The 18,171-nt window shown below is 36.9% G+C and overlaps 1 protein-coding gene across 3 annotated transcripts in view; it reads left to right on the top strand.

Moving 5' to 3' along the window:
* Positions 1-376: 376 nt before the first annotated feature.
* Positions 377-18,171, top strand: part of CNOT2 (CCR4-NOT transcription complex subunit 2) — a 117,220-nt gene continuing 99,425 nt past the window's right edge. For 2 of the 3 annotated variants that reach the window (XM_027592325.2, XM_027592319.2), the window contains exon 1: positions 383-508. In XM_027592325.2, the coding sequence (XP_027448126.1) occupies positions 504-508 (5 nt within the window). In that variant the 5' untranslated portion in view covers positions 383-503. Of the gene's footprint in view, positions 509-18,171 lie in introns of all 3 variants that reach the window. The other variant, XM_027592320.2, reaches the window with a different exon arrangement.

Here is an 18,171-nt window from a genome sequence, read left to right as displayed (position 1 = left end):
TCCAGGCGGACATGGGAGGGGCGTGGTGTCCGACACGAACACAAACACAAACACGCTCCGCTTCCCCAAGGAGGGCGGGCCGACGCCACCTCACCATTCCCCGCCCCTGGACCCCGCAGCCCGCGACGGACCCAGGGCCCGTGCTCAGTGCAGAGCAACCCGTCCCCAGGAGAACTGTAGCGGCCGCAGAGGCCCTGCTCGTTATAACGGCTACGAAGAGGCTACGCGCCTCCCGGTGAGTTGGTGGGAGACATGCTGGAAGCCGCGGCGAAAAAGGTGAGGGAGTGAAGCGCCTCTCCCCATCTCTTCTTGAACGCGCGGGAAGCGGTCTACCCACCCCCAACCCTGTCCGGTCCGCAATCGCCGCTCCCACCTTCCGCCGCCGCCTTGAGTGAAGTCGGAACGACGGGGGTCACGGCGGGGGTCAGAGAGTAAAGGTCTTGCTCCCAGCAGCCTCCGCGGTGGATACGTCGCCATCTTGGATCCGCGGGACAAGAAAATTCATGCGGTGAGTTTTTGGCAAATTTTCGGAAGTCTGGCAGCGGGGCGCGCGGCGGGGGCGGCGGATTCGGCGCCCCCTCAAGGCTGGGGAATGCCTCGGGGCCGGTCCGGCCGCGCCCGGGGTCCGCGGGCAGCGTCCTGGCCCGCCGCTTCCCGTTGCTTTTGTCTCGTCTCCAATCGAGAGAGGGAGAGCGGAGCGGGCGGGGAGGGGGGGTGGCGGCGGTGGAGGAGGGAGGGGGTGTGTATGGGGAGGGTGGTGGACGGGACGTAAAGCGTCGCTGTACTTGGGTGGCTGCAGCGGCAGCCCTGGATCCTAGGCCTGGTCCCTTCGGCGGGAGCTGAGGCTTCCTCTAGACTCTGCTCCGCCGGGCTCCCGCCAGCGCGGAGGAGCCGCCGCCGCCGCGCTGCTTCCTGGGGAGGAAGGGAAGGCGGCAGCAGCGGTGGCCGAGGAGCCCGGGTCCGCTTTAGACAGGGCTGCCGCGTTCCCAGCAGCTGCCGCGGTCTCTGGCTGTTCACATTTTCTCAGTACACCCACATCACCTGCAACCTGTGTGTGTGTGTGTGTGTGTGTGTGTGTATGTGTATGTGTAATAGATGGGGTGGGGGGGACACGGGACTGGCTAACGGGCCTCAGGAGCCCCCAGGCCCTAGGATACCAGAGGGTATGGTTGGTGGAATGAGGAGTGGAACTGTAATGCTTTTTCTGCCACCGCACCCGGAGGGTGAAGCTTGCGTGGAGTGATAGAGACTGAGACGGGATAGTCCTGGGGCGGCGGAGGAACCCGAGACGCTTCTGTTTGTGAAGTTGCTAGTCCTAGGTTTCTACTTCCGCCGGGGCCTCTCCACCTTGTGCTGTCTTGGGTCTGTCTTGGGTCTGACTTAAAAGTTTTACGGAAGAAATGAGTGGGGTTGAAGGAGGCCCTCCTAGTTTTTAGTTGAGGCTGTTGTCCATCTAGGAGAGAAAGCCTCTCACTCTTGTTAACTGTTAGTCCTCAGCGAATGAGGATTCTAGTTTTCTTTTATAAAAGCACTTCCAAGGTTTTAGAATTTGCGTTTATTTCAGCCCCTTTGGATGTGGTATTAACCACCACAAAAGTCTTACGTACGGTTACCACCCTCTGAAGGAACCTAAACATCAATTTCCTTTGAATCCTAGTAGAGGCCTTCACTTTCCAAACATCCAGGAGACCGAATGCAACACATTGTTTCATTTTCATAGAACTTTTGGTCAAAGAATCTTACTTACTTAACTCCTTTCTTAATCTTCTGGACCTATTCTAATAATTAAGTACATTGATACCAACTTTTACGTTCTTGGAGAAATGGTAGAAAGTACTGAGTTAAAATCTGTTCACGAGGGAGGCTGTACTTGAATTTATTCGAGTTCAAAGTTGAACACATTTCCTGTCATGCTTGGTATTAGGAATTTCTAGACCTCTAGAATCGTTAAGTGTAACTTGATTTGCCTTTTGAAATAACATAAGTGGAAATAAGTATGGGGTGTTGGGGAGAAATTTCAAAATATCTATTTACATACTGGGTTTAAGTTGAACTGTTTGGGAATAAGTATATTTGACAGCAGTTATTTCTTAAACGTCACTGAACACATATCTTTGGCAATTTTGGAAGATAACTTCATCCCAGTAAAGGGTTGATTCAGAATCACAGTGGACTGAAATGGTTAAAATGTCTACATTGAAATGATTAGATGTCTTCATTCAGATATTTTCATTGAAATACTGCTTAATGGACCAGGATCTTTAGTAGGCTTTGTATGTTGAACTCCTCTTTAGTTTGTGATAATAAATCTAAAGGCAAAATAACTATATATGTAATAAAAGACAAAACTGTTCCACTTTCTTGACTTTGTAAGAGTCTCATTTAATTTTAAAAAGGTACTTTTCTCATTTTTTTCCTAAGGTCATTGAATTGCAGTGACTTCTGTGCATACTTCGTAATTTAGACAGGATTTGAGAAACTTTCATACTTTTTGCATCCTGATTAATGTTGCATCAATAAAAATAAATTATCGTAAGCAGAACCCTTTTATTCTAAGTATACTGTATAGAGATATCTGTAACCTAATCTGTTACTCTTGGGGAATGAGAATTGCCTGTATGCTTAACCAAGCAACAGATACAGCCTGTAAAAAATTCTCAGTTTCTGTAATACTTCCGTTTTAAAGTAAATTTATGTGGCGGAAAAATTAGGGCAAAATGTAAGAGTGTATTTATATCCCCTTTGTTTGAGAGGTACTTGATATTGAAGATAAAATAAAACTCAGAATGGTATTCCTCCTCAAGAGAAATAATTACCTATATTTTTACTTAATAATTTGGATGTTTAATTTATTTTGGTTTTTCAGAGATACTTTAACTTAGTTATAACCTGAAATTTCTCTTTGTTCATAAGAAAATAATTACTTCAGATTTATGAGTAGATTTCATTAGAAGTGCCTCTAACCTAGTTGTTTTGGTTCTTATCTCTGGTAGATAATGTTATTGAAGGTAATTGTATCTTAGAAGACTCTTAGAGAATTTTTCACAACCCATGGGAAGTTATAATTTTGCCCTGTTCAGTGACAAATTTTGCTTCATAAGATTTTCTGATACTCTAGAAAAGTAGAGAGGCATGCTTCACATCTATATGAAATAATGGGTAGACATTAATAGACTAGTAAAAATAAGTTTGTTTTTTGCTCCTTAAAAGCAGTGATAAATAGTATTTTTAAATTATGTTGAAATTTTTAACTATAAAATTTGTTCTATTATTACATATTTAAAAGCAAACTTTCCATGTGCTTACTCTTGAATAGGCAGTGAGGACAGTTTATGCAAATAGTGATACAGTCTTAGGAAAAGATACTACTAAATAAGATTTTGTTTGTTACCTAGACCTCTGGTGGATTTTGTAATACAAAGAAGCAAAAGAAACCAGGGTACCAGGTAGGGCAGTTTTACAGAGTTAATTTGAGTTGCACTGTAATTTTTGAATATAATTACATACAATATTGATATCAAGGGATCTAGTGTTGTGATAGGAATCATTCAGGTTAAGGATACAGGTGATCATTCTGCCTTACTAAGGATAATTTCTACCTGTGATACTTAACGTTGTGACTTTCACTAGATATTTTGAAAGAGCTATAAAATTGGTGTCTGTTACAAAAAGTCTGTCTTTCAAAAGAAAGAATGGACATTAGAGTTTTCAGGTTTTATTTTTTATTTATTTTTAAAGATTTTATTTATTTATTTGAGAAGAGCACCAGAGGGGCCAGGGTCAGAGGGAGAAGCGGACTCCCGGCTGAGCAGGGAGCCTGATGTGGGAATCCACCCTGGGACTCCAGATCATGACTTGAGCCCACGGCAGTCGCTTAACCAACTGAGCCACCCAGGCACCCTGAGTTTTCAGATTTTAAAATTAGAACCTTTACCTTGGTTTTGTTCATTGAACCTTTCCATCTTCAATTTAAATACTATGTATATTTTTTCTTGTTGCTTTAGTTTTTCTGTTTGGCATCTTTTATTTTAAATTCTTAAAACTCCTCTCTATGACAGGCCATGCTGATATGGCTTGTTCATTTATTTACTTTGTCTGTACTTTAGGGATGACCTGGAAAAAGAATTCCCTATTATGTTTTTCTGACAGCTTGTTCTTGGCATATCACTTGGAGGTATGCTCCATTATGAAATAATAAAATGGTTTATAGTGTTTGTTTTTTGGTAACATCTCATAGCTTATATAATATGGAAATATAAAATAAGTTATATAGGAGAAAAAAATTTCCCTTTTTTGGATACACTATAATATTTTCTATATGCTTATTTGGGGTCTAAGTCTGTTTAGATATAGCTAGATATTTTGGACATATTTGCTACCCTGAAAGTTTTCCTTTTTTTTTTTTTTTTTGCTTTCATGCATGTGTTTTTGTAGGAGTACTTTTACTACCACTTCTCTGTTGTTTGACAAACTTCTTATTCTTCAGAACTCTGCTCTGGTGTCACTTTTTAAATGAAACCTTTCCTGAGTCCCCAAATCCTTCTGTTGTACTGCTTTTAGTTTTCAAACTTCTAACACACTGCATTGTAATTTACTGTCCATCCCTATCTACCATAACCTCCAGTGAACTGTAAATATCTTCCTACCTAAAAGGTAGGACTTTGTTTTTTTATGTTTACATTTCTAGTACCTTCTATAGTGCATAGTACTCAGTAGGTTATCAATAAATATGCGGTAAACTGGACTGGTGCCAGATTTGTCTTTTTGACTCCATGCTTTCAGAGTGCTGTTTCCCAGTCCCTAGACCTGCAACAACAGACTGGAAAAGGGGATGGGAAGAAGGTCCCCCTTGTATTCTTTTGTTCCCTTGAATTTTTTCTACGGTTTTGCATCTAATTAATTACCTAAGGAAAGCTAGATAACCAGCTTCTTAGAGAAATATGTAGAGTAAGTATAGGAAAGGGAAGGATATTAGTAATAAAGTGCCTCTGGCAGAGTGTTTAAGTCTGTATTTCTTGCTGTATTTTGTTTGGCTAAGGTCACTGGTTGTCATTGAAGGAGATACTTGGTGCAGGCAGTCCCAGACTTATGGTTAATTTTATGATTTTTTGACATTATGATGGTTCAAAAGTGATACTCCTTCAGTAGAAACTGTACTTGAAATTTTGATTTTTTTCCCTCCCTGGGCTAGCAATATGCTGTACAATACTCTCATGATACTGGGCAGAAGCAGCCACTCACAGCTCCCAGTCAGCCATGCTGTCACAAGGGTAAACAACCAATACACCTCTAAAACTGTTCTGTCCCTATATAACCATTCTGTTTTTCACTTTCAGTATAATATTCAATAAATTACATGAGATTTTCAATACTTTGTTATTGGCTTTGTGCCATTTTGTCCAACTGTAGCCTAATGTAAGTGTTCTGAGCACGTATAACTTAGGCTAGACTAAGCTGCGATGTTCAGTAGGTTAGGAATATTAAATGCATTTTCAAGATAATGATACTTTCAATTTACAGCGGATTTATCAGGATATAACCCATCATAAGTAGAGGAAGATTTGTATTTTTATTTACACAGTAATATATATTTGCCGTTGCTTAATCACGAGCTCCTATTAGATTTGGGCTTTTGAAGTTAGATTTTTTTTTTCTTCTTCACCTTTTTGCTAATGGTTGAGTGCCTAGGAGTTCTCCAGTTCAAATACCATCCTTCTTATGAAAATTAGGTAAGATGACCTAATATATCTTTATTGGTAGTTTAAAACCTAAAAAGCCCTGAAACTTTTTTTTTTGCAAGTATAGTTGCTAATTCCAACTGAAATTGGTAAACCTAACCATAGTCTTTATTGGTCTATCTAATTTTCCAACATTCTGCTGCAGAAATATTAATGTATTTGATTATTGGTGCTGCCTAGGCCACTCTGGGAGTCACTAGGTTATAAATGATATATACACTATTTTTTTTTTTTTAAGATTTTATTTGACAGAGAGAGAAAGCAGGAACACAAGCAGGGGGAGTGGGAGAGGGAGAAGCCGACTCCCTGCTGAGCAGGGAGCCCGATATGGGGCTCCATCCCAGGACCCAGAATCATGACCTGAGCTGAAGGCAGACGCTTAACAACTGAGCCACCCAGGCGCCCTACACTATTTTATCTTTTTAAAACCTGAAAAATTCCAGTTCTGAGAAACATCTGGCCTTTAAGGGTTTGAATTAGAGATTGTACACCAGTTTTGTGTCCATTTTTTGAGAGGTAGAAATCAGAGTAAATGACACTCCCTGAATTGCATTTAGTGAAGATGCTAACATTTCACTTAAGTTTTTAGAAATCTTTTCTTATATTTCATTTGCTTATGTATTTGCCAGAGACTTTTTAATGATTGAAAACTGGAGATATAGAAAGAGGGTATTTTTTTTAAAAAGATAGTTTGATCCAAAACTCAGGACACGAATCCTTTCTCTGCTTTTACTGAATTGAAATGTCTTTCTGTCTGTGAAAGTAGATGAGAGCCACACTTGGTAATTTTTTACTTAGCCAAGGAATGATAAAATAAGAAGTGAAAATTATGTGTCCTGGCAATTTAGGTAACAATGTAGACTTGCCTTTTTTTTAAACATAACGATATGTTTAAACATATCGAATTTTTAAACATATTGATATGCCATTTTACCATTTATATGTTTGGATGTTGAAACATAATTCCATTTTGTATCAGCATCTTGACAAAATGTAATGATTGGTTATGTAATGCAATGTGTTTGGGAGAGGAACATTTGGTTTTGTGTCATATTTGGCAGGAATGTGTTTGTGTGTTCTTTTTTACATTGTAAATTATGCTTATCCTTCATACAAATTTTGTATTTAGTTTTCTGTTGTTGTAAGAGTTTTTAGAGAGTGGTATCATAACAGTATTCAATAATTAATGTCATTCAAGAGACCTGATTCCTTTTGGCTTAATTTTACTACTTAATATTTAAAAAAACGGTTTACAGGTTGCAAAGCATTTTCATATGCATTATTTCAATTTTAAGTGTGTTTATTTATTTATTTAAAATAATCTTGACACCCAACATGGGGCTCAAACTCAAAACCCTGAGATCAAGAGTTTTGTGCTCTTTCAGTTGAGCCAGCCAGGTGCCCCCATTATCTCATCTTTACATGGTTGTCATTTTAATGGTTACTTTTTAAATAAGTTTATATTTTAACTTTAACATAAAACAAGCTGCTTTGATTATTATTAAAGTTAGTAATTGGTGGGACACCTGGGTGGCTCAGTTGGTTAAGCGTCTGCCTTCAGCTCAGGTCCTGGGATCAAGTCCTGCATCGGGAGCATGCTTCTCCCTCTCCCTGCCGCTCCCCCTTGCTTGTGCTCGTCTGTGCGTGCATGTATGCACGTTCACCCTCTCTCTGGCATATAAATAAATCTTTAAAAAAGAAAAATAAATAAAATTAGTGATTGGGAATTATAAAGACCATTTTATTCTTAGACTGGACTCAGCATCTAATATATTTCTCAGTTTAATGCTACGCTAATGCTACTCTATCCTGATTTATCAGATTAAGTAGGTATAAGTGGAAGGTTTTTGTTTTTAATTGGTCATCTTGCAGATTCAGGATAATAAACATAGACTTTTGAAAGAGAGGTAGCAGGAAATTTTTTCTTTCAAGCTTGACTTTGGCAAAATATGACAGTTCACATTTTTAAATATTGTAAACATATTTATCAAGAAATGCCAGAACTTTAAATACTATTGTGTTATAATAAGAATAGGTAGTAATATTATAGCACATTGATTTTACATTCTGTAAACTTATTGCACAGTTATTTTGGAAGGACAGCATGTGCTGAGCAAATATGCCTTGAGCTTTGCCTTGATTTACTAGTGCACAAAATAGTGCTTTAGGGGTGTAGTTTTTATAATTTGAGTGAGCATGTCTGGCCTTAGATTAGAAAAAGAATAAAGCTATAACCTTTCTAATCTCTGCCCACTTACCAGAAATTACAGATGTATTTGTGTACCTGTCAAGCCAGACTTGGAGATCCATGGCAGAACTATTTAACCTGGCAGCAGAGAGCGGTATCTGAGGTGTTTAAATTTGATGTAAAATGTACTTTTGTATTCTGTATGTGTGTGTGTGTGTATCACACATCCTAAAATAGATGTATATGTATAAAGCAGTTGCAGTCCAGTGCTTCAGGGAATCTGACCTCTGCCTGCTCTTTAGGTGTTTCAGAGCATAGTTTGAAAACCACTGGACTTGATCTCTGAGGTCACTTCCACCCTAAAATTCTGTGGTTTTAGAAAGTCAAGACTTTTTCGTCTCTTTGCAGATGCAGAATTCATAGAATTTACTTGTTTTTGAGTAACATTTGGGTAGAAATTGTTTGTTTAAATTTCAGGCTCAAGTGATTGAATGTTCACATTATAAGTACTTTCACATAAATTTTTTAATAATTTGAGTGTTTATTCTTTTCTAGACATTGCTGTAGGGCTGAGTATATATAATGGTGAACAAGACAAGTCTGCCTTCATGTAGCTTACGTCTTGGAGAGGGAGACAGAAAATAAATAATTCCAGATGGTAATTGTGATGAAGAGAATAAAGAGGGATAAGGGTATAGCAATTGATTAGGGATGAAAAAAGGAAACCATTTTAAGTAGGGTGTGAGGGAAGGCCTTTCTTTGGAGGTAGCATTTGAGCAGAAACTGAAAAAAAGAGAAAGTCATGCAAAAATCTGGGTGAATGGTTTGTTTCCCAGACAGAGAGAACTGAGGGCTCTGAGATGGGGTCAAGTTTTGCACGTGATAACAAGAAATTTCATCGACAGTTACTTAGTGCAGCATAAATAGGGGTAAACTCTAAAGGGAAAAAGAGATGATTTAGACAGTTCTTGTCATTCAACTGTTGAAAATACTGGGGTGGATCCAGTAATTTATCATAACTTCTATAGAAAGCTGTAAGGAGGAGGGATTATTTTTTACTAAGAGGCCATGATGAGGTGGAATTGGGAGTCTGCTTGTATTATTGGAAAATTATAAAGGAGAGTAACTTTTAAACTTTTTGTATTAGTAGAGAATAATCAAATGCTTTAAGGAGTTTTTAGTTTTGCAAAGTTGTTCATAGTAGATTTTCTTTAGAAATTAGTAATGATTTTCATGCTCTAATAAGATTTCCTTGTACGATTCAGTACACTGCCATGCACTGTTATAGGTGCGACTGAATAATTCTTGAAGTTCGCTTTTTGTGGTGCATGCTGTAGATAACATGAGTTATCTACTCATGTAGATAGAGTAGAGCAACCTTGTTTGAGGGAGTTAATGAGTTGTTTTCAAGGAGGGGATGTTTGAATTGGGTTCTGAAGGGTGATTTGGAGTTCACTAGGTGGGGGAGGGCACACGATCAGCATTGCAGATCACTGAGCCTGAGCCTGGGAGAATATGTAGGATTTGGAGAATTGCAAAGTAATCTGCTATAGTTCTTAATGGAGTTCTGGGACCTTAATGAGAAGTTGGCTGAAGGAATGAACGTGCCATTGTGTGGGACACTTTTTTACATGATGAGGGATAATTAATCAATTTTTTTTAGCAATGCTAGTGATAATCAGATTTGTGCTGGGGGGGATTTTTGGATTCCACAAATTGTAATTAAAATCACGAGCATGATGGTGTGAAATTCTTGAAGGAATGTATTTTCTTCATTAAAAAATTGAGTATTTTCATACTGGCAGGATTTTTTATTTATTAAGAAGTATATGACTGAAACTTTTAAGTTTCTGTCTTCCAGAGAACTTATGCATATAAGCCAATCCGGTAGTTAGAAGTTTTACATTGATGGATGAGACTTGTCACATATGTCTTAGGGCAGGCAAAATTTAAATGTTGTTATTTGACATTATTTGCGGGCATAAGATTTAACATTACTTGGATAAATTAGAATAACCCCAAAAACATGAGTTAGTGATAGATTCATTCATAGGAAATGATACCTATACAGGTATCCCCTCCCCTTCAGAAGTTTCCATTATGACATTTCCCTTTTATGAAATACCTACATTAGTATCTGTTTTCCCTAACCAAAAGAAGAAGATTTTTGCTTTATGAGAAAAGATGGAAAATGAAAATAGCGTTTAGTGTTTCTTTTACAGTGAGTCTGTCAGCGCGCATTCTGAGCAGCAAGAGGGGCCCTTTCCCTGGAACCACACTCAGCATCAAGCTGCCATGGCTTTGAACTGTGTCTGGGGGCAGCTGTGCTTTATCTTTATTTATTTTGTGCATTTGTTAGCAAGACGCGTCCTAAGATAGCAGCAAAGCCTGAGCAAAGTTTTGGGGGGCTCTGGGAATGCTCAAAAAATTTTCCATACAAATTAATGGTAATTGCTCCTCTTTACTGCAAGGTTTCATAGGAATACTTTACTTTTGGATGGTGGAGAAACCTGTGTTATGTTACTACAAGTGCTTATTTTACAATGCTTAGGTATGTGTGTATGTTATTCAAAATACTGTATAACAGTTACGTACTCATTTTAGGTTGTTAGCATTATTAATTCCAAAATGCAAAAAAAAAACCCAAATGTATGTTTTTAAACAGAAAGAATTGATTCCCTAAGAATGCAGTTTGAGCAAATTATTACTATGATAGCATGCATTATATACCAATTTTCATAGCAAAACTCTATGAATTTACCATTATGACTTGGAGCTGCCCAAGTCACCTAATGGTCTATTTAGTTCATTTTTGGCTGAGTAAGATGGAACTGATTATGATTCCTATTAAAGAGAGTTAAATTGTATTGCAATTTTACATGATGTCATTAAATTTTCTGGTACTAGCCAGTCTGAACGGGAATGACCATTGTACCACTTTTAATTAGCTCTCTGAGTTATCCTCCTTAGATTTCAGTTTTTTTCATTTGAAAAATGTGGATAAATAGATTTAATGTGAGGAATAAAGGCTCTTGTGGGGTTTTTGTTTTTTGTTTTTGTAGTGGGATTGCTACTTAAAGATGAGATTCTGAAGCAAAAGAGAATTAGCCACAGTTTTGAGAGTTTACACATGTTTTTCCTACCAGAAATTTTGTTGAGATGACATTGTGTTAACTATTTAGTGTGGTATTTTGAGTAACATAAATACATCTTAACATTGCTTTATCTGAAGCTCTTGGCATGGTGTATGGCATATAATAGGCATTTAGTAATTCCTTTGATAAATGGGTAAATCTAATGGAGAGAGCCTTAGTTTGGATGTCTACCACTTAAAACCTGAATTATGTTGAGCTATCTATAGCAAGTTTCTTTGCCTCAGTTTCTATATCCTTAAAAATGAATAAAATATCTTCTTAGGATCATGTAGAACATTTGACAATAGGTTTATAGCAGTGTTGGTTTATATCTCTTTTTCTTTATGAAGAGTAAATATTCCAGAATACTGGAGGAAGTTAGAATAATTAGCATAGAAGTTATCTTTTATTTTTTGAAAGTTGAGAAACTCAAGTCATTTATTTACCTTTGAGTATATGCTCATCTTTAACAGAAAGATAATATATTGTTTTGGAAAGACTACCACACTTGGATTCAGAAAATGGGTTCTAGTCTGGGTTCCATGAATTTATTAGCTATGTGTTTGGGCAAATCAATTAGTATTGAAGAGCTTCAGCTTTTTACTCATTTATATCTTTTAATATTGCTGATGAGAATTGAGATAATGAAAGCAAGAGCATTTGGTTAATTGTAAAGCAATGTTGGAAGTGTTACGGTAATGATTCCTGATTATTAATGGTTGTAATACAACTAGTAGTTTTAAGTTGTGTGATTCATTCATTCACTTTATTTTACCTTGTGGTACTGCTGTGTCCATGTGGTTTTTCCCTTTATTTTTACGTAATTAAGTATCTGGCTTATTGGACTTCTGGGAGGAGGGAGTGTGGAGAGTGTTCATCATAGTAGGCCAGTTAATACTTGGATGCTTTTGCATGTTGAAGTCCTGATTCTTCCTGTAAGTAAATACGACAGGAAGTCTACCTCATCTTCATTTCCTCTTCATTAAGGATGAAAGATGGTAAATGTTCTTTGGGTTATTCCCATTGTTTGTAACTATATTTGTGTGCTTTCTCTTTATTATTGTTAGTCAAACATTTTTGTGAACATCATGCCTGTTTTCCCTACAAGTGAAATTCATTTGTAATTTACAATTAGAGCTTTGAGAGTATCAGTGCAGTAGTTTGAAACTGTTGTATATTCTTTGTTTATGCAATGTGTATGAATAACTTTTACTGCTTTTTTTTTCTTCCCTCAAATCTGTAAGATCTCTTGGGTAGTGAGTCCTTTGAAGCATTAAATACCATATAAGGAAAGCAGTACTAAGTAGTTGCAGTAGTAGAGTAAGGAAAGTAAATCACAGAGTAATGAAATTTGGAAAATGATTGTTGTTCATTGAAGGGAAAGGCATTGTTTTTACTGTCACTCTTGTAAAATTGGAATTGACTAGGAGTAGCTAGAGAATTCATTTTTCAGAATAGTTTGCATTCTAAATTGTATGGTTAAAGGGCTTTTATTTTTAATTGTATATGCCAGCCTTGGGCAAATAGAGTGCTGAAATTTTAAGACATGGCAAAGATAATGTAGGGTTTTTTTTTTAAGATTTTATTTATTTTAGATTTTATTTATTTGAGAGAATGAGATAGAGAGCATGAGAGGGGGGAGGGCCAGAGGGAGAAGCAGACTCCCTGCTGAGCAGGGAGCCCGATGCGGGACTCGATCCCAGGACTCCAGGATCATGACCCGAGCCGAAGGCAGTCGCCCAACCAACTGAGCCACCCAGGTGCCCAAGATTTTATTTATTTATTTGAGAGAGAGAGAACACACAGGCTGGGGGAGAGGCAGAGGGAGAGGGAGAAGCAGACTCCCCCTGAGTAGGGAGCCGACGTGGGGCTTGATCCCAGGACTCTGAGATCATGACCTGAACCGAAGGCAGCTGCTTAACCCACTGAGCCACCCAGGCACCCCGAGTTTCGGTTTTACAAAATTAGACTCAGTTTTAACACTATTTCAGAAACTGTTTATCTTTGTTTCTGGCTTATTAATTGGCTCAAAGAACAGTTAAATTTTTTTGATTTCTAAAATTATTCAAATTAATGTATTGAGAAGTTGAACTTTTTTAAAAGAGAAGACGTAATAGAAATGGCTTCCTTATAACTTACCTATTTTACAACTTTGGATTCTTGAATCTTGAACATTATTATGGTATACTGAGGAAATAATACTAGTATTTGCTAGTTTAAAATTTTTATATGAAGCAAATAAAATGTGATGTCATGCTAAAGGAGTCTGTGGTAAAAAGTAATAATATCAAATACTTATAGAAAAGTGGAAAATAAAGATGAGAAAAAGAAGAAAATAAAAATTACTTGGCAATCTTGCACAGTAGGGAACTGTTAATCTGGGCAGGTGTGTGTGTGTGTGTGTGTGTGTGTGTGTAAAACACTGTGGTCTCTTGTATTTCTCCTTGATTACTAAAGTAACACAGGGTAATGTGGAATATTCAAAAAATGCTGGAAAGTATAAAAAGAAAGGGAGAACATCCAGAGACAATCACTGTTCCCATTTTTGTAATAGAGAAATTGGGCTATACTTACTGATTTGCAACCTGTATCTTTAAAAACAAACACCCTTAGATCATAAGTTTTTTCTGGCGTCATTCAGTATTTATCCAAACCATGATTCCTAACGGCCAGAGCATAACTGACCTAATTCTTTATTATTGAACATTTAATTTTATTTTGATTTTTCATTTTTATAAATGGCACTGTGGTGAACATTTTTGAACCTGAATTCTTATTTGCGCATTTGAATATTTCTTTAGAAAATGTTTCTAGGGGCACCTGGGTGGGTCAGTCGGTTAAGCATCTGACTCTTGATCTCAGCTCAGGTCTTGATCTCAGGGTCATGAGTTCAAGCCCCTTGTTGGGCTCCATGCCCAGTGTGGTGCCTACTTAAAAAAATGCTTCTATAAGTATAATTATTATTTTAAAGTATTGGAGATAGCTGCAATGCTCATTAAGTAATTGCTGTGTTTTTAGTCAAATTACTTTTCAAGCTCCAGTGTTTTCTCCGGTGAAAGGGGCTCAATATTGATACTTAACCTCATTGGATTGTTGGGAGTGAGTGACAGTCTATGTATAACAGTCAGCACAGCCTTAGCATTCCTCAACTGCCCTTTCATAAATAGGCTCTTTTTCCTATAACATTTATCATATAATCATTATTTTAACAATTTTTTCTCTTGTAAGGATTGAGTCAGCTTTGTTCACTAATGTGTATTTGAAACCTTATGTAGGGCCTGACAAATAATTGTTGAATGTATGAAAGGTTATTTTCCAAAGCTTTTAGTGCTTACTTTTTTTCTTACAGCAAGCCTTTGCCAATTTACGTTCCCACCAGCTATGTGTGAATTGTCTTTTTCACTTTATTGTTAATGACATTGAGTATGGTTGTGTAAAAAAAAAAAAAAAAAAAAAAAATTTGTCCTAAAATTTGAAGGTATAAACTTGGAATTTAAAAAATTTGTATTTTTTTGTTTTTCAAAGAGTGGATCTTTTTTATTGTATAATTTGTGTTTAACATGTTTTCTGTTCATTTTTTTCATTTTCAATAATACTAAGAATAAAAATAAGTCTAAAATAATAAAGTGTTATAATCCCATCTCTGGTCCTCTCCCAAGCGTCATTTTATATATCCTGGGGGAAAAGCAAATCATATTTAATACACAAATATGAAGTGATGTTAACATACAGAAGTTCGATATCAAAATTCACTACAAAAGTTTAAACTGAATAAACTAATAATGTAAAAGTTTAAGAGATTTTTGCCTAATTTGTTATATTAACAGTAAAAATTTAGCTGTTATGTTAAATGCCAAAATAAGGTGGTAATTTTACTATTTTCTTAAGCTTATGTTGTCTGGAGGGCTTCAATTTGTTATCCATATGTGAATTTGAAAAGAGCAAGTGGTTTGATGGGGGGGGTTAGACAGTGTATTACTTTCTGTATGTTATTTATTTACTCATTTGGCAAATATTTAACTCCTATTGTGTGCCACAGGCACTGTTCTGAGAGAATATAGTGTACAAAATAAAAAAATAAGACATGGTATGGCAGAGGGTGGTAGGGGTATGGAAAAAAAGAGACTAGGGGAGTATGAAATATGTATGGGATGCAGATTTTAACTGGCTGGTCATGGAAGTCCTCTCCTAGAAGGTGATTGAGTGAGCCTGTGGTGAGGGAGCAGTCCTCTGCATAGCCAGGAGAAAGAGGTTCCAGGAAGGGACAACAACCAAGTGCAAATGCCTGAGAAAGGATGTCTTATGATTTGATGTCTTATGATTGAAAAATTGCAAGGAAGTCTATGTGACTGGAGCGTGGTGGGAAAGGGGGAGAATGGTAGGTAGGTGCAGAGAAGGAAGAGTACCAGAGGCATGTCAGGAAAGATTTTGTAAGCCATCAAAAGGACTACTCGATCTCATATGTACTCTGCACAATTGTTATGCATTTGGTTGAATTGTTTCCACTTTACAGTTAATAAATAAATGTTCTGTAGGGTAGCTTGTAGTTCTCAAAGTCATAATAGCTAATGAGTGGCAGAACCAAGATACGAACTTAGGTCTTTGACTTCAAAGTTTATGGCTGTTTCATTACACTGTCATTCTTGCCCTAGCATACTTCTAGAGGCTTTCACTCCCCACCCCCCCCAAACCAGGATTTACACTGTGGATCCAGGGTGAGTGTCCATGCATGTGTGTGTGACTGGGGGACACAAAGGCTCAGAAAACAGTTCCCTTAGTGCAAAGTATATTCAGATACCTTCTATTATCTTATAAAACATGTTTTTAAACATGCGAGTTTTAATACATTGTATTGATTTCATGGCCCACTGTTGGAGCCCAGTTTGAAAATCACTGCACTATTTTCTTTACAATGCCAGAAGTTCCAAATTTATCCATGGCTCTGAATTATAAGAGAGGCTATTTTGTTTACTTAAGAAAAATCTTTACGTCTATAGAACTAGCTCTTAGGTTGGGAAGCAAGATGTTACACAATCAGATTATAAAAATATATGTATAACATTTGAAAGTTCATGTATGATTTTAATTTTCCTTTCAGAAAGACTACAACTTCGTTAGGAAACTTTAGATGGCTGAATTAAGTCTTGTGTTGAGAGGACAGGGCAATTAAGAAAACAAGCTAATGCTGCTATTACTGCTACTACTTTCTGTCAGACATTTATTATACTTTTTTTTAAGTATTTTTTTATTTTTTTTTAAAGATTTTATTTATTTGACAGAGAGAGACAAGCGAGAGAGGGAACACAAGCAGGGGGAGTGGGAAAGGGAGAAGCAGGCTTCCCGCTGAGCAGGGAGCCTGATGTGGGGGGCTCAATTGCAGGATCCTGGGATCATGACCTGAGCCGAAGGCAGACGCTTAACGACTGAGCCACCCAGGCGCCCTTTAAAAGTAATTTAATATGTTACTTAAGTATTCTAGGACGTTTTAAAAAAATACATATATCTCCTCTTAGTCTTTCTCAGGGCAAGACCCATGTTCAGTTAGGTATCTATAGGAATGAGTACCTTTTTTTTAAAGTGCTTTATTACCGGTCTTATTTTTAAGTCAGCGTTGTAAAGGAAACGTACATATAATACAAGGCACCCATTTAAGTGTCCCTTATAATGAGTTTTGGCAAATTTATACACCCGTAACCATCACCACAACCCAAATAAAAACGTTCTCATCACATCCAAAGTTTACCGTTCAGGCAGTCCTCATTTGTGGCCACAGGCAACCACCAATCCGCTTTCTGTCACTATAGATTAGAGGTTTTTTTTTTTAGAGGTTTGAACAAGTGGAACTGTACAATATGCATTCTTTTGTGTCTGACATCTTTTGCTCAGCATAACATTTTTAATTCATCAGTGTTGTTTTATGTATCAGTCATTCATTTCTTTTGGTTAGTATTTTGTTGCGCTATTCTAACAGGTGCCTAAAACATGTTTGTTGAATGAATGCATATTTAGCACAGTAATATCCCTCCCTCCACAATTCGGCTGCATTTCTTTTTCTATCATAAGGATGCTAAAACCTCTTCTAGATTGTGTACGTGTGTCACTAGACTTAAATTTGTGTTACATTATGTAATGGGATGATTTAATAGTGAAAGATATTCAAGGTTTAGAGCTAAATGACCTTGGCATGAATCCTTGTTTTGCCACTCTGTATGTTACAGGCAAGTTACTTAACTTTTCTGAAGCTTAGTTTCCTCTTTTCTAAGATGAAGGTAACTATAGTTGTTGAAGTGTTAAATTGCGTCTAAATGTTGTATGTAAAGTAAGTGTATTTGTAAAATACACTTTGTAAAAATAGGTAATTTAATGATGATTTTTGGATAGAGGTGTTTTAGTGTCTGCTTTTTATCTACAAACAAAATTGTGCCTACCCATAAAGTTGTGGTTTTATGTTTTTTATTAGTATTCATTAATGGTTTGAAGAAACATATTTATGTTTATTAAAAGTTTCATCTAATGAAATCGATTACTTTTAGGTCTTGATTAGTTTACTTTTAGGTCACAAAATTGTAGGCTTTTGCTAATTAAAATTATAATTAAAGGTAATTCATAAACTTTTTTCACAGGTTGAAGGGCTTAGTGAAATACAAAGATGAAAAAATAGCGGTAATTCTAACTCTTCATTATTGGCATATAATTATTTCAAAGAGTAAAATGCTAATGGGGAGAAAGCAACCAGGAAACTAGTATTTATTTGAGTCAGGTTTTGTAGTAGTTGTTTTCTACATGCCATTTATTCATTCAGCAAATTGTAATTTAATGCCTAGTAGGTATCTAGGACATGCCTCACTGTTTGTGGGCTTTTGAAATTAATGTTTTTTTTCTTTTTAATCCCCCATTCAGGCTATTGCCTGGTATTTAAGTATTATATGAATGTTTATATATTTGTTGAATGCATTAATATTTTTATTTGGCTTTGGAGCAGAATCAAATTAATGTGTTTTATAGCAGATTAAATCAGTAATGTGTGCTTGTGACCAGAAGATAGTTTTTAACTCACCTAAGTAACTATAAAAGGTTATTAAAGTTTGTATTTTGACTGTGAACATTGCTG

The sequence above is a fragment of the Zalophus californianus genome, chromosome 9 (assembly GCF_009762305.2).
Source record: "Zalophus californianus isolate mZalCal1 chromosome 9, mZalCal1.pri.v2, whole genome shotgun sequence".
NCBI classification, from domain to species: Eukaryota; Metazoa; Chordata; class Mammalia; order Carnivora; family Otariidae; genus Zalophus; species Zalophus californianus.
This window is presented reverse-complemented; position numbering and strand designations above follow the sequence as displayed.